Source organism: Haliotis rubra, unplaced genomic scaffold (assembly GCF_003918875.1).
Source record: "Haliotis rubra isolate DU_JTF1 unplaced genomic scaffold, ASM391887v1 Scf13, whole genome shotgun sequence".
NCBI lineage: Eukaryota > Metazoa > Mollusca > Gastropoda > Lepetellida > Haliotidae > Haliotis > Haliotis rubra.
This window is the reverse complement of record NW_025765225.1, coordinates 3,862,990-3,887,980: the sequence shown is the minus strand read 5'-3', so window position 1 is coordinate 3,887,980 and position 24,991 is coordinate 3,862,990. Positions and strand designations below refer to the sequence as shown.

Below are 24,991 nucleotides of genomic sequence, written 5' to 3'. Positions count from 1 at the left end.
TGCTTGCTGATCATACACCCTTTATGACCCTTGGGGTTGGGGAATGCTTGCTGATCATACACCCCTTAACGACCCTTGGGGTTGGGAAATGCTTGCTGATCATACACCCTTTATGACCCTTGGGGTTGGGGAATGCTTGCTGATCATACACCCCTTAACGACCCTTGGGGTTGGGAAATGCTTGCTGATCATACATCCCTTTACAACCCTTGGGGTTGGGGAATGCTTGCTGATCATACACCTCTTTACAATCCTTGGGGTTGGGAAATGCTTGCTGATCATACACCTCTTTACAACCCTTGGGCTTGGGGAATGCTTGCTGATCATACACCCCTTTATGACCCTTGGGGTTGGGAAACCACATGTATCACATGTGCTTCTTTGTGGAGTAGGACTGAAGTCCCAGAGTCAAGCTGCCAAAAACGGTCACCCATCCAAGAGCTCTCCACACTCAACGCTGCTTAACTTCATCTGATTTGTGACCTGAGCCCTATGCCCAGGACCACACACCACCACATCCTTGATGTTCATCCATCCCTTTATGACCCTTAGGGTTGGGAAATGCCGAGATTTCCATGACACAAACAGCAACCTGCACACGTGTGATTGTGTGTATCCTGTTGGCGGTAACATATTGTCTGAACGGAGCTACATCCTGTTAGCCAGGTATTTAGAGGCATATTTTGGTTTGTTATTTAACATCAGACACAGCAATATATCCAGATTAATGATTGTCATGCTTAAGATTAGTGCTAGCAAAAAATGACATCAATAATGGGAATGGTAGCCAATGGAAAACATTAAAACAATTATCAGTCAGAAAGTTGTTCCAGGGATTATATCTTGACACAACTGAAGATTATGGCTGGCCAAAAAGGAAGAATAATCCTAATAAATAGTCAGTGGGAAAACATTTGAACAATTATCAGTCAGAAAGTCAGGGATAATATGGAATTATGGAAAAAGTTTGATAAAACTGTGACATTACACTAATTACAGTTATCACATTACTGAAATGCCTTCCTTGTTATAAGAATTCCTGTCAGTAAAAACAATGTTCTCATCAATATTCTGCTTTCTGTCTAGCTCTCATTTTTTTAAAGAATGGATGTGACTTTGTACATTGAGCCTTTGACACTGAGAATTTTTGATAATCTTAATCATGATAATGATATGCAAGTACAGTTAAAGTGTTTGGAGTCTGGGGCCCGATCTCCGAAATGTTCGTAGCACTATGCCATTCGTAAGCCTATGACAAGATATAGAGTTACGACTGGACAGCTCAACAATATATTCAAGATGTATATCTTCTATATAGCCCCTATGACAAGATATAGAGTTACGACTGGTCGTAACTTTACGAACGCTTTGTGGATCGGCACCCTGTTTGTTAGCTTCTCTACTGTTTAGATTTCACAATAAAAATGAGAGATGACATGATTAGCAGTAGACAGCATTTATGTTTACTTTAAAATGATCACAGAGATGTCGGTTGTCATTGAATTTGTCCCTTTATTAATATCTCCATGCGACAAGCCAATATGGTTGTGAACAGGTTCTTGATGTAAATCAGTATTCTTCATGTTCTCAATGTGATGAGCTCTCAGGTGGGCCAGATTTGTTGTCTTGTCTTTCAAAGGACTTTCGGTGGCACCTGGCTCTTCTCAACACCTGCAAGGCACTTTGGTAGTCTAGTGGTTAAAGTGTTCACTCATCACACCATAGACCTGGGTTCAATTCCAACACATAGGTACAATGTATGAAGCCCACTTTTGGTGTCCATCTCTGTGCTAAAGGTGGCTCACTCACTCACTCACTCACTCACTCACTCACTCACTCACTCACTCACTCACTCACTCACTCACTCACTGGATGAGATTGAGGATGATTTATAGAATATGTATTATTCTTTGATCTGCTGTGTGTACGCCTTGACGTTGCAGTTGTTTACTGTATATGATTGTCATCACCATGCTCTGTTTTTAAACAGACAGAGCTTGGACAGCTCAACAATATATTCAAGATGTATATCTTCTATATAGCCCCTGGAGATGTGTTTGACACACTGAGCTGTCGGGTCAGGCTCATAGTTTGAAAACATTATGTTGTCAGGATAATTTATCTGTTTTAGCCATGAAGTACAATGTAGGTCTATCAACTTGGTGAGTAGCTGATGACAAATAGTGTCATTTATGAATGACATGTTCATTATTTATGCTTTGCAAGTTGCTTTTTGTATTGGTAATAATAATAATACAAAGATAAGTATTGAACAATGGCAACTTGATTCATTTTATGTTCACAAACGTTTGTATGGACATTTCACCTGGTTAGGCTTACCTGGTGAATCTTTAGCCCAAGAACAAATACAATATCGCTTAGTCGGCAATATCTAATATCAGACTTTGTCTTGCTGAAACCTAAGTTATGATTCTGAGCTAGGTCATATTTATTGAAATGATTTAATTGCCAAGACATAAGAAATCTTACTTAGAAATACTCTTTGTTATGTATGAGATTTCAAAATGGAAGAGCTCTTATTTCAATGAACTCTGCAAATGGGGGTGAACCGTAATCAGTGCGTGTTCAGGTAACATGATCTGATGATACCCTGGATATGTTTATCATGGCCTATGTATCTAGAGGCCAGTATTCAGCCCCATGCCTGCAGCATGTATCATGTAAAATATACAGATGGTAATGGTAATATTACTTTCTCGTGGCAATATACCTAGAACTAATGTATTGACTTGGTTGGGTTGATTGTATTCCACTGATAACAGAGCCAAACATAAGAGAAGGAAGCTTAATACTTTATCATTGTATTGAATGCTTTTTACATTGGAATCATAAATACCTCTGAAAATAAATTAAAACGTAAATATTCCCAGTTTCAAACATTATTAACAAAATAATCATTGTGTAATCAAAATAATCATAATAATGAAAAAAATCCAATTTTCCTACCATGTGGTCTGGATTCCTAGATAAATGCTTGTGTTCATAGTAAGCTGGACATATTAGAAGAAACGGGGTCAAGTCATGGTATGATAAACATGGTCAACAGGGGCGGATACAGCTTTTTGAGAAAGGGGGGATGCACACTATTGAGAAAAGGGAGGGTGCACGCTTCATTTTCACCCGAGTTTCAATGGTCATTTAATAAAATTTCAGGACGAAAGGGGGGGTGCGCACCCCTGCACCCCCCCTCTGGATCCGCCTATGGTCAAGTTGCTGGCTTCCTACCACCATGTTCCCATGACTCTTAGACTATACATGATACAAATGATAAACGATCAGATAATGTCACTGAAGATCAGCTACTCTCTGTTTGCCAATATTTGTTATGGTTACAGCATTGTAGGAAAGATGTAGAAAATCTAGCCTGTCCACAGGACTGGCTGGTCAAATTTTTTACCAGTCCTGCCAAAATCTAGCCTGTCCTCCAAATATAAATAAAACACCATTTCAAGACTTAAAACTGGCTTGTTTTATTTTAAGCTATAATTTAATATGCACACACAGAGCTTGGACTGTTAAATCTCTCCTAGTGGAATCATCTGGTTACAACATGACAGAACTAGTCTTCAGACAAGTCATCAACATCTCCATCAAGATCTGAACAGTCAGAGTCATAGTCTGAATCTGCATCCTTGCCAGTTGCACATTCAACATTGACTAAAATAAGAGTAAATTCGCTCAGTCATAGCAGCAGACTGACCGATGAGGGTCGCGCCATTTTGGTTTGAAATTGGGGGAAACAAGAAACACGTTTTCCTATTCGTTGATTCTGTGACAACCGGCCAATCACGCACTTCCTTACTAAACTCGTTTCAAGAAGCTAAGGAAGAGAACTCTGTTCTTATAGCAAACATATCTCATCGATTTCGTTTGCGATAATTTTATCTGTTTGATTATTCTAGTATCTTTTGGCAGTAAATATTCAAAAAGGTTATAATATAATAATGATTATGTCATTGGTTTGCTAAAACTGACCCAACATGAGGACGGACCAGATTTTTTTTTAACCCGTCCTCCACAAAATTCACCCGTCTCGGACGTTGGGACGGGCTATCTTTCCTACACTGGTTACAGCGATCATTTTGGACAGCACCGTTGCACCATGCACACTTTGAAATATGAAATGCTGCATTGAAAACAACCAGTGTCCCTTATGGCGCATATAAATCCCACATGGTGCAATACGTTGTGTTTGGTTGGGACCCCATGGCTATATACAAATTATGGGTGACTATTGAGTGGGAAACAACTATTGCGATAGCGATAATCTATTGCAGCATACTATTGCGATCAACTATTGCAATACTGTTGCTATAGTTTTTTTCTTCTTGAATTGTCTCATTTGAAGTCATTTCCCAAATGAATATATAGTTTATATGAAATAAAAACAAGTTGAAGTAGTTTCACTCTCTTTTTATAACTGACAAGAAACTTGAAACCCAAATCAAGTAAACAGTTAAAACTCAAATGAAGCTGCAAGTCTGCACCTAAAGAATAAAAAAATCTGCGCATTTATCAATGGAAGTCAATTACTAAACTATCGATAGGCTCACATGCTATTGATGCATCAACAGTTTTTCGTTTCAACCATCGATTGAGACTATCACAGACTCAACAAATGTAATCCATCGATAGTTCGATGCATCGTTACAGCCTTAATACAAATAGTAGGTTTATTTTGATTAATATAATTAATAAGCTTTTGCTTTTTCCATGTAGATGCAACCCTTCTGCTAAATATTTTAATAGTTATGATTACGTCCATTAAAGTAACCATATTAATTTTTTAGAATTTGTTCTATATGTTTAAAAACATTCAATAATTTTATGTTTTGCTCAGTATTTTTTTGACACATGAGACAGGTATACGACAGGTTTTTGACAGGTATACGGTCATTTTTGGTTATTTCTGTTCTATGTAGCAGATTTACATCTGGAATTGACCTTGATATGTCTACTTGTACGTGGTAGGGTTACTTGGGGGTCAGGGCTTGAATTTGAGGGGCCCCAACCTAGCAGGCCATGCAGAATAGTCACTGAACCGTTGACAAAGAAAGCAAGTACGGTACTTTTTGTTAGCAGTATATTCCTTGTCAGTGATGAAGCATTACTTCGTGGAGAAAACGGCTTGGGTACCCGAATCCCAGTTTCTGTCCTTATCTGGGTATCTTCTGTAGGTCTCAAGACTTGGGTACAAAATGTCTAACTGGGAATTGCTTTATTGGACCTCTGACATATTGCATTTAAATACATGTACAGTTGACTGAAGCAGTATATTTACTCAGACATAAAAGTCAGAAGGAATGTGTGTATAGTTAGGGAGAAATGCAGATATAAATGTTTGTAGTGTTACCAGTTTTTGTCCTTCAACAATGTGTCTTGTCCTTGTACCCACCCACCCACCCAACCCCACCCTACCCACGCACCGAGTTATCTATCAAAGCCCTACTGGATAATGGGACATTATATGCATCCATTTTCACTTCTAATGGATACAGGTGGGACTATCTGATGTCCGGTAAACATGATAAAGACTAACTGACCGAGTTTGGTTTTACGCCGCTTTTAGCAATATTCCAGCAACATCACGGTGGGGGACACCAGAAATGGGCTTCACACATTGTACCCATGTGGGGATTCGAACCCGGGTCTTCAGCGTGACGAGCCAACGCTTTAACCATTAGGCTACCCCACCGCCCTAACATGATAAAGAACTGATGAGGCAAATATAGACGTAATTTCTTGGAAAATTATAATCTTTTTGTTAAATTCTTTTGCTCGCTATCATCATTAACCAGGTAAATTTGAAATAGCTAGTCAAGTATATTAAGTACTATAGAAACCAACCAATCTTTTGCCCTTCATTGGCAGTGACATATCATATATATGTCCCTGTGAAGATTTCTCTGAGATAACTGTAGAAAGGAAGTTGCTACCAGTTCCTACAAGCACACAGAAGATCTTAAAGTGATATTTTCTTCAGTGATATCCTCAGTCAGTATATTGTGTGGTGAAGTTTTAGATCTTCTGACTGATGTGACTAGTCAAAGATTATGTTACCTTTTACCTTGAGACCTGATGGGTCATATATCATTGGCCAGGGTCATATGAACAAGGTCACCTATTGGCCAGTAAAAGCAGGGTAGGGACCACCTATACCAAAATAGTTTTGGTTCAGGGACATTATCTGCATCCATCCATCCATCAATGTATTTAGGGGGGCAAACAGTATCATAAACATTATAAAGAAATAAACACTGAATTATAGACATGGCACGAGGGTGATTGATTCAATTGTCATTCGACATAACAGGCCATATCTATATTTTTGGCTTAATGATTCTTAGATGCTTGATTGGCATTTTAGAAGATGATATTTGATGAACATAGAGATTTTTTCTGGGTTACATCTTCTTTTTATTCTCGAGTACAACGTTTCAGGGCTTGTTCTGGCCCCATCATCAGGTAAACTGAACAGTAACTGTTAACTCTGGCCGTGACGTCACAATGCTTATGACGTCATAATGCTATGACGACGCAATACATGTGGTGGTCAATAGATACAGATGACATGGCTAATAGAATACATGTTATTATGAATATATAAGATGTCATTTACTGCAAAATTAATGGATCAAATTAGAACTGTGCAGATACTTATACAAAATTGTTGATTGAATTAGAAATGTACAGAGACGTATTTATAAATGTATAGAATGTAAAGTAATAGCAGTGTATACAAAGAAATTATGCTTTATACATGGGAACAGTGACGAGGGTAGGGTATTGTCTTATTGTTTTATGTACCATGCATTTGGGAGGTAGACACCCTGGTCCCTGTTTATTGCTGGTTTTGTGCGTTTGATGAAGATAGCTTCAATCAACTTGCGTTTACGCCAGTCACTGATGTTTTTTGAGAGGACTTCAGTTTCCCAGTCAACTTCATGATCGGGATTATTCATAATGTGTTCAGAAACTGCAGATTTCAGATCTGATTTGTCCACTGAAGTTTTGTGTTCTTTCACACGTGTAGCTACTGGTCTGCCTGTCTCACCAATGTAGATGTCACCACAGTCACATTTCAGTTTATACACACAGCCTTTAGGGTTGGATATAGCATGATTGCATCCCTTACCATTTGCACGTAGCAAAGTTTTAAGGGTTTTGCCAGACAAGAAAGTGGTGTCAATGCTACTGTTCAGTTTACCTGATGATGGGGCCAGAACAAGCCCTGAAACGTTGTACTCGCGAATATAAAAGAAGATGTAACCCAGAAAAAATCTCTATGTTCATTAATGATTCTTGTCGGCAACCCTTCATGTCAGTGATAGACTGACTCAAAATATGACATTGAGAATGCCCTTGATGGGAGCAGACATTTTTAACCTATACACTTGGCAGGTTAATGTTTCTCGAAGTTACTAATGAAACATCTACCGGTAGTTTAATGTCAGTATGTCTATCTGTGTGTCTGTCCCTCCACCTGTCCACCCATCCATGTTAACCTGTTAAACCTGTGGAAGCATCACCACAGAGACATGTCATTTAAGCATCCTAGAATCTGATGATCATTGGTTCGAGTCCCTGATTATGTGGCAACCATACCCTTGCTCGTGTAACTTGAGCATGTGAATGACCTGCATTTCCTCCCATGTTATGTTGACATCCCATGCTGGTGTTAAACCCTAATTCACTGACTTGTCCTCAATAAGTGCACAAGTTATCCTTTCGTGCAGACCGTTGAACACTGTTGTTTGCTAATTATCAGTTCTGCGTCTGTGTTCCAGAACTACCCCGGTTACGTGCCTTCTTCAAGGAGTTGGACAAATCAGCTGAGTACCTGGACATCTATGGCACAAAGACTGGCATTGTAAGTATCACAGTGAACTCTCACAGACTTAGACTTGCTGAAGTCTCTAAGGTAATAAGTTTAAATTATAATTTCGATAAAAAAAATATAAATAACAGACTGGCATCAAGTCTCTAAGGTAATTATTAATTGTATGAATTATATCTTCTATACAAAATATAAATAACAGCCTGGTGTCAAGTCTCTAAGGTAATAATTAATAGTTTGAATTATTATTTCTGTAAAACATATGAATAACCGACTGGCATCCTTCTTATCTAGACTTGCCTCTTTGAGGGACAGAATTACAATAAATGTACATCCATGGGCTTAGCATTCAGTACAGCCTTGGAGCAAGGCTATCACAGACTGTATGATTGATGCTGTATGACCAATTTAATTACTTTTGTTCTGAATGAAGTTTATCATAGTCTCAGTCATTAGAGACGTAATGATTCACTGATATCTGCAATGTCTTTGATTCTTAGGTATAGACTGAAGTTGAATCGTCACTTTGTGAAATCACAATACACTGTACAGAGAACAGGAATTACATCCTATACCCAAAGCATCTGTGTTACCTTGAAGCATAGGGATGTGATGGGGGAGCCTAGTGGTTAAAGCTTTTGAGCGTCACACGAAAGTCCGGGTTATATTGCCCACATGGATACAATATGTGAAGCCCATTTCAATGTCCCCTTCCATGACATTGCTGGAATAAAAGCTAAAAGTGGTATAAAACTATATTCACTTTAAGCATGGTGGAATATAGCAAAGCAATGCCTGTAATCATGGCAGAAAATAGAACATGGCCACATAAAAGCCTTGGGGAACAAGGATTCAGTCATAATAGGAAAATAAGTTTTCATTTTCAGGCTTTTTCGAGCCCAAAATTTACCTAAACATTAAAAAAGGTTATGAAAAATTACAAGCCAGAGGTGTTTGGCTGTATGTAGTTCAATGATTTCAGTATTTCTTACAATTTGCTGTATATTGTGATACAAGTGGTATCATCAGTCCACATTGGGATATGGTTGTATCAAGAGATCGCAGACAATTCTTAGCTGCACAGGTCATTGTGCATATATAGGTTATATGTGTTTGACAACTACCTCTCCAGTTTGCACTATAATTTGTGTATTTACCTTTCCATACAGACATGGTAGAAACAATGTCTCCTATGTTGTAAGAACCTGAGTCTTCAGGAAGTGCTCTGTTTGCAGCTGGACTGTAGTAGCGATGCTGCCACTATGGTGGAAGAGTGCAAGGCTTCGAGGGTGGAGTACAACGTTTACAGCTATAGGCAAGTGCTGATACCACTGTCAGTGTGTCACTTTAATACACTCAAGGCAGTAACCATTGTTATTGGCATTTAAATAATAAAACTGAGTTTGTAATTAGCCGTTTTTGCCATTTGTGTGGTTTGTTACCATGGTTACTAGCATGCATAACCTTAGAAAAGTAACCTAGATTTCATGGATAACAATGAGGCGACCTTGTCTTGTATTTGTGTGAAGGGCATCCTGGGTGCATGAAATTACTGTATATGAGTCCAGTGTGCAAAATGGTTTCCAAATTTTGCTATCGAGTTGGGCTAGCTATATGCCTGAAAGTTACTAGCCCACAAAATACTTCACTAGCCCAAAATTTGAATGTAGGCACGGGTATCACGATAATTGCTAATATGATGAACATTTTTATCAGGCCATAATCTTGCATGACTTTCAAGTGTCTTATAACTTAACAAGTCGGAGAGAGTGATATATTTACAAAATGACCCCATGAAAATTTACTAGCCAGTCGGGCCAGTGACTGTGGAGATTTACTGTCCCAACTGGATTTTTACTAGCCACAGGCTAGCAGGCCAGTGCCTATTTTGCACACTGTATGAGTCTCAGAAACCTATGATTTTCCTGATGATGTTTCTCGGTTTGTCAGAAAAACTGCAAACCCATTCTCATTTGTTTTCTCCCAGTAAGGAATGTCCCAAAGTTGGTTCATGTGTTTTGAAGTTCCATGTTGTGATATTTCAGAGATGGCAACAGTCTGCTCATTCTGGAGCTGGAGACCATGTTTGATGTCAACTCCATCATGTCCAACATACTACAGTAAGTAGCTTGCTGGCCTAGCTTGGCACAGACTGTTGCAATGATAATCGCTGTGAAGACGTCAGCTCTGTGTAGCTTGTGGACAAGCTTTGTAGCCTTAGTGAGTAAGTGAGTTTAATTGTACGCCGCTTTTAGCAATATTCCAACAATATCTTGGCGGGGGACACCAGACGTGGGCTTCACATATTGTACCCATGTGGGGAATCGAACCCGTGCCTTCAGTGTGACGAGTCTGAAGCAAAGTGGCACAGTTAATAGTAAATTGTATAAAGGTTCATATTTTAGACAATTTACCAATGATTTTGTACGAGTGTGGTCACCAGTCTGATTAATTATCTGTAAATAACTTCTTGCACACCAGAACATCTATGACATGGATGTCATAGAGAGATGTACACGAAGTTCACACCAGCACCGCTCTCTGAAGTAACATGCTGCTTCATACGAATGTGTGTGCTTCCTATGACTTGCACCATCACATAAATAATACTTACATCGTTTCTTCCCACTAGGCTTATTTTGCTGCATGACGTACCCATTGTCCAGAGTCGGTCTGATCGGCAACAGATTGAACTGAAACATAAGGGCAAGTCTGATGTCATCTTCCTTTCCACAAGGCCATTGGCACCTATGGTAAGTGATAGTGTTGTATGCTCCATATATGTCCTCACAGATTTCATCCTGATTCAAGTTTCTGGCATTGATGGTAACAGTACATAGATTAGTCATCATGACCTTCAATGTCGGCCATTTGCACCAATGTTCAGTGCCTGACAATGCTGTATATATATGTTAATATGGATATCTAATTTACATTTTTATTCCACAAGGCCATCAGTAGTGGCACCAATGGTCAGACTATACCTACTCATTATGCCCTTAAAAAGGTGATTGGTACTAATGGTGAGAGACTGATAATGTTGATGCTTGATGTATGTGGATAGTTCTTCATATCTGTACAGCACAAGGCCAATGGTACCAATGCACAGATTTATCACCATGTCCTTCATCAAGGCCATTCATATTCAATGGGAGTCACTGACAATGTTGCATACTTGACATATTTACATAGATTTAACATCACTTTAGCATCCCAATATTATAAGAGCATTCTGATAGTGTTGTATATTTTTCTTCCATGAGTCACTTAGAAACACCTTTCTAATCCAATGTCGTATGCTCTGCCAATTGATATTAATGGAATGAATTTGTCAATACAGTTTTATATCCTCCTTCCACTAGGCCACTGTTTGTCTTGGTAAGAGTTTCCTGGTTTAGTGTTATATCCTCCTTCCACAAGTAATTAGTAAGAAATGGAGAGAGCTTTCTGATTCTAATTGTTACCTGACCCATGAAGATCCAGGTTAGAATTGATCTTCAGTAACCCATGCTTGTCATAAGAGGCGACTAACGGGATTGGGTGGTCAGGCTTGCTGACATGGTTGACACATGTCATCGTATCACAATTGCGTTGATCGATGCTCATGCTGTTGATCACAGGATTGTCTGGTCCAGACTCGATTATTTACAGACAGCTGCCATATAGCTGGAATATTGCTGAGTGCGGCATAAAACTAAACTCACTCACTCACTATTAGTTACCTGTTTTAATACTTTATTTCAAAGATGTACACTTTATTGCTGCATGAAAATATCTTTCAGCAGCTGTATCTGTAATATATATGTTTAGTTTTATCACATGCATTTTACAAGTAAGCTGTTCATGTACAAGAAATTAGTCATTGGATGATGAACAATATCCCCAAATTATTTTTTGTAAGGAAAATGTTGTTTTTACATATCTTATTACATATCTTAAACATGATTTATTGATATACATGATAGAATAATATAAGTTGTTTACTGGTCTTGAGGGGGACATGGGCTGATGTACCCTTGATGTTTGTTTATGTTCCCTGAGCCCGAAAGGTTCGCTTGTAAGCAGGGTACATTCAAAATGATAAGGGAGGCGGTGGGGTAGCCTAGTGGTTAAAGCGTTGGCTCGTCACGCCGAAGACCCGGGTTCGAATCCCCACATGGGTACAATGAGTGAAGCCCATTTCTGGTGTCCCCAGCCGTGATATTGCTGGAATATTGCTAAAAGCGGCGTAAAACCAAACTCAGTCAGTCAAAATGATAGCAGAGCACTCAGCCAATCAGAAAAGGACATTTATGTGTGAGGCAAGATAAAATTTAATAAATATTCTTGGTGCTCTAAAGACATGCAATGTTAGAAAAATGCCAGCAGTATTTCTACACACTACACAGCTGTTTTACTTCAGCCAGAGACTATATATTAAGATTATCTACAGCTACCTCACTTAATCATAAAATTATCGTTTGTCGATTTCGGGGGAAATGGACTATATTGGAGTATGAACATTATCAGTGGTTTGATCACATCATTGGAAGATGCAAGTGCCGAAGCACGGATGGCCTTGTTACAGTAGTCATGTCAAGATATAGTTGTGTCAATTAAGAGGACTACCTGCCAATTTGAGAGCGGCATCTGTCCGGAAGCCAGGCAGTTTGGAGCCAGTGTATCAAATGAGAGAAATCAATAAAAGACTGCAGTGGATACAGAGACCATATGAATCACCTGTCACCATGACACCAACCCATAACTATATCCTGCTTAGCACCATTAGGTGTCCCCAGCATATGGCAATGATGAAATGATACGCCCAAGTGGAATTGCCTGTTGTTACAAAGAATTTGTTTTTGTCTTGTTACTGTAAGAAAATATATGCTACTTGGCGACACTTCAGTTTAAGTAGCCAAATACACAACCCAAACTAAGACTAGCATGAAATTTATGTTTGAATAAAAATCACAATGCATTTCTCTCTTTTTAATAATATTTTTTAAAGCTCATTTAATGCATCTAGCAATGTTTGTCAATTTGTTTCATCCAGATTGGTTTTGATGTGCAGTGAAACACTATTGTGTCAAAGTTGGGAGGAAAATACTACCCAAGGTTGGACATAACATACATAAGTATGACTAAATAAAGAATATGTAGGGACCAAGCTTTTATTTGCGACAATTTGTAAGTTCAACACAATAAAGTTTGACGAAATGGTGTAATTAAACACTGATGTTACCCAGTTCTGGTTCACAATGTTCAGGGTGCTGTTGTACATAGTAACCGTAGTGCTACGACTGTCGCAAGTCAATTATAAGGTATGAAAGTTACGATCACCTTAGCACTACGACTGTCGCAAGAACATTATAAGGTATTGAATTTACGATCCCCTTAGCGCTACGACTGTTGCAAGTCCATTATAAGGTAAGGGAGTTTTGATCAGCTTAGCACTACGACTGTCGCAAGAACATTATAAGGTATTAAAGTTACGATCTCCTTAGCGCTACGACTGTCACAAGAACATTATAAGGTATTGAAGTTACAATCACCTTAGCACTACGACTGTCGCGCGCCGTCCATTATAAGGTATGGAAGTTACAATCACTTTAACGCTACAACTGTCACAAGTCAATTATAAGGTATTGAAATTACGATCACCTTGGTGCTTTGACTGTCGCAAGTCCATTATAAGGTAAGGGAGTTACGATCACCTTAGCACTACGACTGTCGCGCGTCCATTATAAGGTATGGAAGTTACAATCACTTTAACACTACAACTGTCGCAAGTCAATTATAAGGTATTGAAATTAAGATCACCTTGCTTTGACTGCTATGGACTGTCGCAAGTCCATTATAAGGTATGGAAGTTACGATCACCTTAGCACTACGACTGTCGCAAGTCCATTATAAGGTATTGAAGTTACAATCACCTTAGCACTACAACTGTCCATTATGAAAGTCCATTATAAGGTATGGAAGTTAAGGATCACCTTAGCACTACGACTGTCACAAGTCCATTATAAGGTATTGAAGTTACGATCACCTTAGCACTACGACTGTCGCACGTCCATTATAAGGTATGGAAGTTACAATCACTTTAACACTACAACTGTCGCAAGTCGATTATAAGGTATTGAAGTTACGATCACCTTGGTGCTATGACTGTCGCAAGTCCATTATAAGGTAAGGGAGTTACGATCACCTTAATGCTAAGATCGCACCCAGGTCTCAAAGGGAACTGTGTTTTGTTTGATATTTGAGGTGATTAAATCAATAAAATGCTGATTGGTGACGATTTTGTTCTTAATAGCCTAAAGAGAGACACCACACTGGAAATCAGATCAGCCTTAATACACAGTTCCTTAAAACAATCATGAGGATTAGGGAAGACACTTGTATGTTAAAATATTTATAGGGAAAGTGTAGTTTGTTAAGTCAGTTAAACAACTCCCTTGTAATAGAGAGTAGCAATACCCATTCAACTATAAGGTAGCTGTTAACTAACCCCTTATGTTTAAAAAATGTTGCCTAACTGCACAAACGTTAAAAGCCTCTTGTGCACCAACATGGGATAAAAATTGAACTATTGGCCGTCTTTCTCTTATCAATAAGGTGACCTAGAAATGAAACAAGTATTTATCTGAATATTCATCAGTGAAGAATGGTTCTTTTTATGTATATATAATTCTAATGCAATACATGTAGTTTAAAATAGGTTTGTACATTGTCTGTATGAGTTGACCATAAAACCTTGAACTTGAAGCTCTGATACCGTGTGATAATGCTATTGAAATCAGGCTACAAGAATTGATATATTTTTCTAAATGAATTACAGGGAAGTAGTTATGGAAGATCACAATGAATACATTTAATTTAGTCAAAATTCCGATTTTATGAAACAAGGCCAGAAGGTATGAAAAGCTCATGATAATTTATGATGGCCAAAATTGAAGTCAAAGAAAAGTGTTACAAATCAGAATAGAATTTCTGACTTATCACTCCCAGTCTGCGTGCAGTCACTTTATGATGTGTAACATATGGAGACCAGAGAGGCATTATCTGTCTCATCAGGCAGCATGGTGTGTAGTGGCACCATATGGGCTGGGAACAAGCTGGTGCTGGGTTGTACTGAGATTGATTTACCTTGCACAGCTTTTGGGTTGTGTGTTTATGGTCCAGTAGGCTAGTGGGAACAGTATTTCACTAGTCCTCAGACTTTGTAGCTAGCTCTGTTTGAACATTAGCTAAAAAATTAAAATGTTAACATTTTCTATCAGCTATATTTGGTTGGCTGGCTTGGCTGCTTGTTGGCTTGGTTGGCTGGCTGATTGCTTGGTTGTTTGCTTGGTTGGCTAGCTGATTGCTTGGGGCTGATTGCTTGGCTGGTTGGCTGGTTGCTTGGCTTGGTTGGCTGGGTTGGCTAGCTGATTGCTTGGCTTGCTGGCTGGCTTGGTGTTGCTGGCTGATTGCTGGGTTGGCTGGCTGATTGCTTGGTTGGCTGGCTGGTTGGCTAGCTGATTGCTTGGTTGGCTGGCTGATTGCTTGGTTGCTTGCTTGGTTGCTTGCTTGGTTGCAGCAAAAACCAAGAAGGTGTTGTGGGACAAATTGGTGTTGCATGTTGAAAGACTTAAGACTATCAGCAGGGCAGTTACAATGACAGAATCACAAGAATTGAAAGTTGGAACTAAGATCTTGTGGAGCATACTTGGACAACTGGCAGACAAATCATGATACGAAAGAAATACAACCAAAATATGGAACTAGGAAATATAGCAGATCTAGGCTCCAGAATGTGAACTCATGATCGATTAATCATCTTATTCAAGGAATTAGATACAACTAGGAAGAAATGTACAAATACAGTCGAGCAGTGTTGTGTCAAACTCTGATAACTCGATATCTCGGTTGTCTCGATATAACATCTTGGTCCCTGCAAAATCCTTCATAATTTATCATTATTCAAGCTCTTTTAACTCAATACGGATGACTCGATATTTCGGATATCTCAATATAATGTCATGGTCCCAACAAGCAAAATACCCCTTTTACTCGATATTTGCAAAGAAACTCGATATTCACATATCTTTCAGGGGGCAAGTATCCCTCTGAACTGAGGTTGTTTCCACACGTTTACACACGTTGCGGCATGAATCAAAGGGATGCGGTAGTGTAAACTAATTAGGGCTAATTGAGTTGAAGGTGTCGCTTATTTGTTATTTAGTTAGGATTAATAAGGAAGGAATTAATTAGGAAGTACTCACTGTTACGACCTAACACTACTGATAATGAATTATAGTTTCGAATCAAAACATACTGACAATATCCAATGAGGGTTTTGTGTAATCACGTGACTACCATGTGATTGTTGAGTTGTTTCAAGATTGCGTTCCCCGTGAGTAAAAATGTATATCCAAATAAATATCTACTTTTTGTTTTGTCTTCTTTCATAGTGATATGTGATGATATGCCCTGGTTGGATGTCTCGAAGTTCGGATAACTCGATATTTTTTCTTGGTCCCATAAATATTGAGACAACCGCGCTCGACTGTATGTCTTTCTAATTCATACATACTCGCAAACATTGCTTAACTGTTATCCCAACTTTAATGTGATTCACTTTGAAATCTGTGCAGGTGTTGTTTGGATGAATATTTTTTTACATATAAGTTAAAGGATACATTCCATTAAGTGTTCACAAGCTTTCTTGAGAATGTGAGAGATCAAAGCTGAAGTCCTTTCAACCAAGTGTTATATTCAGTGTATGCTCATAAAGGTGTTCAAACAGGTTTTCCTGGAATGGAGATTGTTTAACAGCAGTACTCATTGGTAGATAAATATGTATTATGTTGTTTACTCTGTCTGATGTTACACCATATGATAGCCTCTAAGTGTGCTGTTTATATCTGTATATACCATAGTCACTGTAAAAAGACTCCTACACTTACATTAAAAACTCATTCAAGCAATAAACAGATTACGTTATTTTGAAATAAAGTTAACGTTGTAGTGAACAAACCAGTCCAATGTACATAAAACTATGACATTTCGGAAATAGCTACAAGGCAGTTACATATCCTTTTGCACTCTCGTTTTCTGTAAATAAAACGATAATGTTCATATTTTAGTTTTTAGTATGTGTATAAAGATAAAATATCTATTGCATCCTATGGCATGAACTATAATATTCAGCATACCAAATTCTTGATAAGAATTGTGAGGTTCATGTAGTAATTTTCAGACAATAGAGTACAGCACACATTACCATTTCATTACTTTACACGACCTTTATATTTCTTGCAAGGCTTCTTAAAATATATACAGTGAGACCACGGATACCCAGACCCCAAATATCTATAACGGATATGCGGTTTCCGTTCCTGGACGGTACATTTTACAAACCAAATGGCTAAATCAACACAAAATTGACTCACTTATCCGTACAAAGCTTTGATCTTCCGCTGACTGTGAGAAGTGAAGCGCGAAAGTCCCATGTGTCTTGAGACGAGACAAGGTCTACTAATCCAGATTAATGACCGATCAGCAGGGTGAATTCTAATTGGCAAATCAAAATGACCATGCTGTTTTGAAAGTGATTTAAACCAGAAGTGTATGCTTGCTACCATTTCAACACCTAAGCCTGAATGACAGAAATCGAAATATATCTGGATATTCAGTTATCTGGACAATTTACGCAAAATCAAATGTGTCCGGATATCTGGGGTCTCACTTTATGTGATAAAAGGTCAAGGTCAGATTATTCTTGTAATTGTTTTGAGGAAGAGTGGTTGGGGGGGGTGTCAGATGTGCTTTTTGGCATAGTGTGTTCAATACAGCAAAAACATTTGCCTGATCAGAAGATCCACACCACAGTGTTATGCTCATATACAAAAGTGACCATGTCTTTGAGACCAGATACCCGTGAAGGTCCGGGTTAGAATATTGATCTTCAGTAACCCATGCTTGGCGTAAGAGGCGACTAACAGAATCAGATGGTCAGGCTCGCTGACTTGGTTGACACATGTCATCGGTTCCCAATTGCGTAGATCGATGGTCATGCTGTTGATCACTGGATTATCTGGTCCAGACTCGATTATTTACAGACCGCCACCATATAGCTGGAATATTGCTGAGTGCAGCGTAAAACTAAACTCTCTCACTCACTCACTTTGAGGCCAGAAGATCCACACCAAAATCTTATGCTCATATACAGATGTGACCATGTGTTTGAAACACAGCTTCAAGTCACACAGCTGACGTGGAAGTTACAAGTATATTCACACTTCAGTAGTGGCTATTAAGAAAGCAAGATAAGACCCCATGGTATAGCACAGACTCGGGTGACATCCTGGATGGCAGGGCAGTGTGTGAAACATAGACTTGATAGATGCAGGTGATAGACCATCTAGACAGAGGTCCGGTGTTAGGTTTCATCTTTCTGTGTGCATGTACTCAGTGGAGCCTATCACATTCCCCCCACTGTCATCAGTGATCTGATGTCCTAGAAGTCCTTTCACACACCAATAGCTGTAGTGTGGCTGTCCTGGGGAGCTCAGGCCAGAATAGTTAATACCCAGAAAAGTCCATGATGCTATAGCTGATTTTCATGCAGAGTTTTGCTTGACCAAAACTTCATAAACAAGGGGGATAGTTCTATGGATGTACAACTTCTTTATTACAATATATACAATGTTTAATTCAATATAGAAGTTGTATATCCATAGAACTATCCCTTTGTTCATCATACCAGTTTCTAAACGCCACTATAGAAGTCAAAACTTGATGGTTTTTGAGCCACAATGATTGATTGTAATTGTTGAATGCCACTGAATGCCAAGCCCAAACATGAATATTTATAAGCCCCATGATCATTTAATATTCAAGCTGTCAACAACACGTTGCCCTATTAGTTCCCTCTGGAACTCACTACCTCTCCATGTCAAGTCATCTCCTTCCATCTCCATCTTTAAATCAAGACTCAAAACATTCTTGTTCAACCACAACTAAATCTTATAACACTTCTTCCTGTATATAGTGTACATATTTACTGTTGCGCAAAGAGCATGCCCATGAGGTGTGGAGTTACTACTGTGCTCTACAAATGTCTATATTATTATTATTATTATTAGGTCTTCAGACGAAAGTCTGGAAGACCTACTGTTAATATCCTCAATATTATTCTTTATTCTTCTTCTTCTTATTATTATTATTTGTACAATTTTTGTGACAGCTCTCCTGACCTAACCGCTGGGCCGATTTTCATGAAACTTTCTAGGAGGTGATAGCCTGTGTGCTGAAATTGATACATAGTCGAAAAATCCAGACTTCCTCGCTTCCGTAAGGGCAGAGAACCCAAAATGTCAAAAATATTTCAAACTTTTTTCAACGTCTATATCTCCAATACTATTAGAGATAAATTGACCAAATTTGCACTCAATGTAGATAACAACCTTCCCCATGGATTCAACCATAGCCGAAGTTTCGCGGCAGAATAAATTTTCCGCAATTTTGAAAAACTGAAATTTTTGCCCGATTTCCTGCGTTTTTGATTTGTGCCTGTCTTTAAAAATCTTCTTCTCCAGAACGGCATATAGTACAATCGCATTCGATATATCATTTTAAAACCCACACTCCGGACTACTTAAACCCTTCAAGACATATCGATATCTTGAATAGTTTAAGAGTTATCGCCCTTGGAAGTCAGTTAATTTTTTAAGACGCATTTTTTATAGGGTTAAGAAAGAGGTCACAACTCTGCGGAAAATCAATGAATTCCATCTTCCATAGTATCAAACTGTAGGTAATTGATGGGAAACATTTTTGCTTCACATCATGGTTATGAAAAAAATCAATAATAACGTCACCATTACGACGCAAACACAGCCTTCACGATTTCGCAAAATTTCCTGCCCCTTTTTGACGGTGCCTCTGTTTAACAATCCTCTGCTCCTGAACGGCAAATGGTACAATAGTGTTCTATATATCGTTTTAAAGCCCACACTCTGGACTACTTAGGTTGTTCAATGCATATCGATATCTTGAATAGTGTCGGAGTTATTGCCCTTGGAAGTTGGTCAATTTTTGGCCAAACGCATTTTATAGGGTTCACAGCTCTGCGAAAACACAATGGATTTTCTTTTTGGAAGGTACCAAACTGTAGACAATAAAATGTGGAACAATTTTGCTTCACACTATCATTATGTAAAAGTCAATAGTTACGCCACAATTACGCCACAAACAGTGAGGGGACATTAGATTTCGCATTTTTTCAGTTGTGAGATAGCTGGAGGAAGTGTCGTAAAATCTAGCACCACTGCCCGTGTCCTGGTTTTCCAGTGCCCACAGAAATAGTTCCCTCTTTAACAGGCCGTAACTCTGTTGTTCATAGGGTCTACATTCAAAAGAATTAGTGTTCTGGAATTGCCAGGATGTGATCTCTCCAGCAGTCTGCAACATGTACCAGTAATCTCTCTTATAGTATATGTTTTTCTGCAGTTTGTGAATTTTCCGTTTGTGTCAGCAGCATTGAATCAATGCCAAATTAATCTCAGGTTGGAACCCGCCTTTAACCGCTACACCACAGTAATTTTTAAAGGTTGGGTTGAGTTGAGTTGGGCTTTACGTCGGCTTTATTCCAGCCAGCCATATAGTGATAAGAACAAGTCTGCATTAGTACACATGGTAAGTACAGAGTCAAAATGAGTTTATTTATAAAACATCTATTCATTACGTTGTCATTTAAAAACAGAAAAAGTCATAGCACTAAATTTAAAAGCAGGCAGTTTGTTAGTCACATCACACAGTTGCAATTTATAATACAGATAAAACTTCCCTCAGGTTGTTCACTATCAGATGATGCTCCATGGCGGAGAACATATATCTCCTATAAAGAGACTACCACTGCAAAGCTGGTCCACGTGCAGATATGGAGACGCATGTCAATTTCAACGGCAGATGTAATTGACAATGACAAGGAGCTGTCAAATCTGAGTTGGAGCGCCATCCAATGCCCAAAGAAATAAGCGTTACATGGCATTATCCTTCACAAGTGCAGTATTTGCACATACGTGTATATGCGTCAGATAGCTAGGATCACGTAGCGATTCCAGAACACTAATCGTTTGGACCGTAGACCCAAAAGGAATGGCCGGAGCTGGCAGCTGTTAAAGAGAGAACTATATCTTCTCCAGAACTATTTAAAAGGTACATGACCCGTGACCCGGCTGCATTTCACCGATCGGCTCTCGTGTCAAAAGCGTGTTCTGCCTGGGTTTTGAACGGCTTTCTAGCCCTTAAATACTCTTCAAACACCCTCGTAACTCCGACAGTTAAAATTGGCCGGTCCAGCTGAAGCGTCAAAGCGGTACAAGTAAAGGTAGCCACGGGGGAGGAAGTCTGAAGACCGTCAGTATTGCCCTGGAGGCAATCCCTGAGTTATTATTATTATTATTATGTTTTACAGATTAAAGATAATATGCAGCAGAGAGGGTTTGGGTGATCCTGGCACAGTCAGGCTGGTAAGGCTCATCATCAGCTCAGGGCCCTTGCCCCTCTACCAGCAGCCAGCCCAGACAGCGAATGGGACTTCTCCCAGGAAACGCTGCCTAGTCAGACCACCAAGAACTTTCCGGAGAATATGAAGGCTCCCAACACTGCAGCCTTCTGCATTACCCAGAGTGTCAGAGAGCTGTACTCGGTGGAGAACCGGGCACTCTCTTGATCTGTGCCAAAAGATCAGGAGGTACCAAACCAAAGAACACCGAGAACAATGGGGGAGCCTGACGACAGTGTACTTAGGATGCAAGCGAGAGACATTTCAAAGGCGAGGAGTCCGCATATTTATCATGCTTTTCCTTAATCTTGTCAATCACATTTCCTGTCAAAAGGGACAGAAAATTCAATGATATATATAAATTCATTGGCTTTATCAAAGTACAAGATCAGGTTTGTTGGCAGGAATTCTTCTGAGGGCTGTATATGGGCCTATTCCACAGAAGTTTGAAAGCATCATTTTCCATGGCGCCCTGGACATGTTCAGGGTCGTACCATGGATGGACCTGAGGAGTCAAAGCCACAGGCATGTCGGAGGCGGTAGTAAAAGCAGCGAGCCATGCCATCATGTCGTTTAAGATATGCTGTTTGTGCCAAGGAAGGGCATCCACTGACAAGGTGTTGGACAGTCTCTGTGAATTCATTGCAAAGTCGACATTTCATGTTAATATTCTCTTTAGAATCACATTAAAGGCGCGATTCTGAGTGGGAAGTGACTGGTCCTGAGCAGCAAAAGGAAGCCCTCAGTTTCACATTTAAGACCAGCCACGACTTCATCCAGGCGAGAAGGAGTCGGAGGGATTGCTATTCTGTTCCACACACTGCATGTACACACGATGCAATGGCTTCTCAAAGCTTCTCCACAAAGACCGACTCTGGGCAGACTTGGTGAAGGACTTAACCTGGTTTACTCCCATCAGCTGTACCATCCAGCAGTACATAGCCATCAGCAAAGTCAACCTCAAATTTCAGATTCTGTCCAACAACCTTGGCGCGCTTAAAATAGCTGTGGAATTCCTTGCTTTCATCATGAGTCTTCACATGCATCACCAGAGGATCATCCGATAAATAAATATGTGCAAAGTACACAATAAAAATTCTGTCATGAAGAGCCTCCACATTAATCAAACCCCGACCTCCAGAATTGATTGGCATATATACCGGTTAAGAGAGGAGCGAGGGTGGTGGGCTCTGTTATCAGACATGATCCTTCTGGTCAGGGCGGTCAAGACTCTGGATGTCTTGTTTCGTCAATCAACTACTCCAAAGGAATAGGAGAGGACTGGCACAGCAAAAAAGTATTGGTGGCTTTGACCTTGTTTCGAGCATTTAGCTCTGAGCTCCAGATTTTCTTTAAAGCGAGATTTGTACTTTCGGCCCGAAGTTTGTCTTGAATCTGGGCATTCTGGAGCTTATCTCGAACTTGCATTCAAGATAGGTGTAGGCCTGATCTTCCACAAGATGCTCAATAACTCCTCCCCTTGTAACTTGACCGATCCATCATTAGTTACCTTGCCACGTTTCAAATGAAGAGTATTACATTTGTCGAGTCCAAATGTCATGCCAATATCATTCGAAAAGGACTTCGACAAGGAGAACCTGCTCTTTCAAATTGGAATCTCCTTTGGCAAGAGGGCTTCGATATCATCCATGTAAAGGAGATGAGTAAGAGGTGTTGGGGATCTGTGCTGAGGAGGTCGGGGATGGTAACCCTCCCCTCTTTATTGAGCAGAAAGCTCAAAGGGTTTAAAGACAGACAAAAAAAGCAAAGGACTAAAGGAATCCCCACAGAAATATTCCCCTTCTGATTGGAATAGATTCGAAGTCTGCATCTGCCCCCAGCGAGTACATCTCAAGTTGAGTCGACCAGCAACTCATTAAAGACTTGAGTAAATCAAGTAGTCGCTCAGGGAGGTCAATGCAATGAAGAGACTTCAGAATCCATTCGTGAGGGACAGAGTCATATGCTTTTTGTAGTCAATCCAGCACATGGAGAGGTTAGGGTGATATGTTTTAGCCTCTTCCAAAATCATTTTCTGTACAAGAAGTTGATCCTTGCACCCCAACATCCCTTTCTTGCTCCTTCTGCTCTCTGTAAATGATATCATTGGAAGAACAGTAAGATGACACAAGGTTTGTCAAACACCCTGTGAATATTTTGTATTGTGTATTCAAACATGTGATAGAGGCGAGGAAGTTTTGGGATCAGTCAAGTCTCCTTTCTTGGGGAGAAGTATTGTGCCACCTTTGCAGAACCATGGAGGAACATCACCTGTGTCCACAAGAGTATTGAAACAGTGTAGTAATGGTGTTTGGACACAGGGGAACAGTTTCCAATACCGATTTCGAATGCCATCAGGCCCTGGAGCTGTATTTGATTTGGACTTTTTATAACACTTTTCAGGCAATCTGGTGAGATGTAACAGACAAACGACCTAGTTACCTTCTCATGCATTGCATGGTCATAATCACGGACCCATGGTGCCTCAAGGTTACAGTTGCCGGTACAGACCACAACTGTTTCCAGAACCTTTCATTGGCATCCATGGGAGGCCGTTTGTCATGTTCACCATCACCCTTTGCTTTCAGTTGCCTGTAGAAGTGCTTTTCATTGTTTCTAAACAGTTTATTTTGTTTGATGAATTTATTTTTCTTTTCCCATTTTTCTTTCTTTCAGTCCAAACCTTTATTTTGGCCTTAAGGGAATCGACAATTTGGAGAAGTATCTTTCTTCGTTGTTTTATATTTCAGTTTTAATTTTCTCCAAATTGCCTTTTGTCTTTTGACATTGGACTGCCTGATGATCTTAACTTCAGGCACAGCTCTATCCAGGAAATGTATTTTCTCGTTTCCGTTAGTTTTACTTGAAACCGTTTTCTTTTGGTGTAGTCTTCTTAGTATTGGATGTGTTTTCTTTGGAAACTGTGTGAAGTTCCTCCAAGGTTATTATTATTATTATTATTATTATTATTATAGCATTGATGAAATAACTGGAATGTTTTCTATTCCTACAGTATTAATCTTAGAGTTATGCCCTCAAAATGTATGTCATGACTATTTGTGGAGCCTGGAGTTCCTGTCCTCTTGTTGGAAATACTGACATAAACACCAAAATAAAATTTGAGATGGAATTTGGGTTGACATAGGTCCCAAGCAACCTGTGCTTGTTTTGTAAGGTGAATAAATCGAAGGGTATTCAGGCATGGTGGCTGGGATGGGTAACTTCGGGTGGTCAGGTCCAGTGGATCCTGAGTAAGACCCACTGGGCTAACCCGAACCCGGTAAGTCACATGATGCATTGTTTATTGTTGACTTACAGTGTTTATGTTGATTACAGAGCACCGTGTGTTCATGGAAGTGGCCTATGCTTACCAGGACCGCTACAAGTTCGGGCTCACCACAGAAACAAAGACTGCTGAAGGGCTCAAGTAAGCAGCCTTTCACAAGTTAAACAGAATCTAGGATTTAGTCAGTTGGATGTTTGAGCAAGTTTGATTCCTTTCCCCAAACACAAATCATTTCAGTGCCACATAGAACTGTATTGTGCCAAGACCTTGAAATGGGCACAAGGCCATGGTGCATATACCTTCAAAATTGGTG

General features: G+C 39.5%; 1 protein-coding gene across 1 annotated transcript in view; it reads left to right on the top strand.

The window, feature by feature from the left end:
• LOC124267229 (thioredoxin domain-containing protein 16-like) overlaps window positions 1-24,991 on the top strand; it is a 45,070-nt gene that overhangs the window by 7,464 nt on the left and 12,615 nt on the right. The window contains 6 exon segments of the mRNA XM_046702145.1: window positions 7,809-7,891; window positions 9,094-9,173; window positions 9,904-9,978; window positions 10,491-10,582; window positions 10,585-10,611; window positions 24,729-24,819. Coding sequence (XP_046558101.1) covers window positions 7,809-7,891; window positions 9,094-9,173; window positions 9,904-9,978; window positions 10,491-10,582; window positions 10,585-10,611; window positions 24,729-24,819 — 448 coding nt within the window.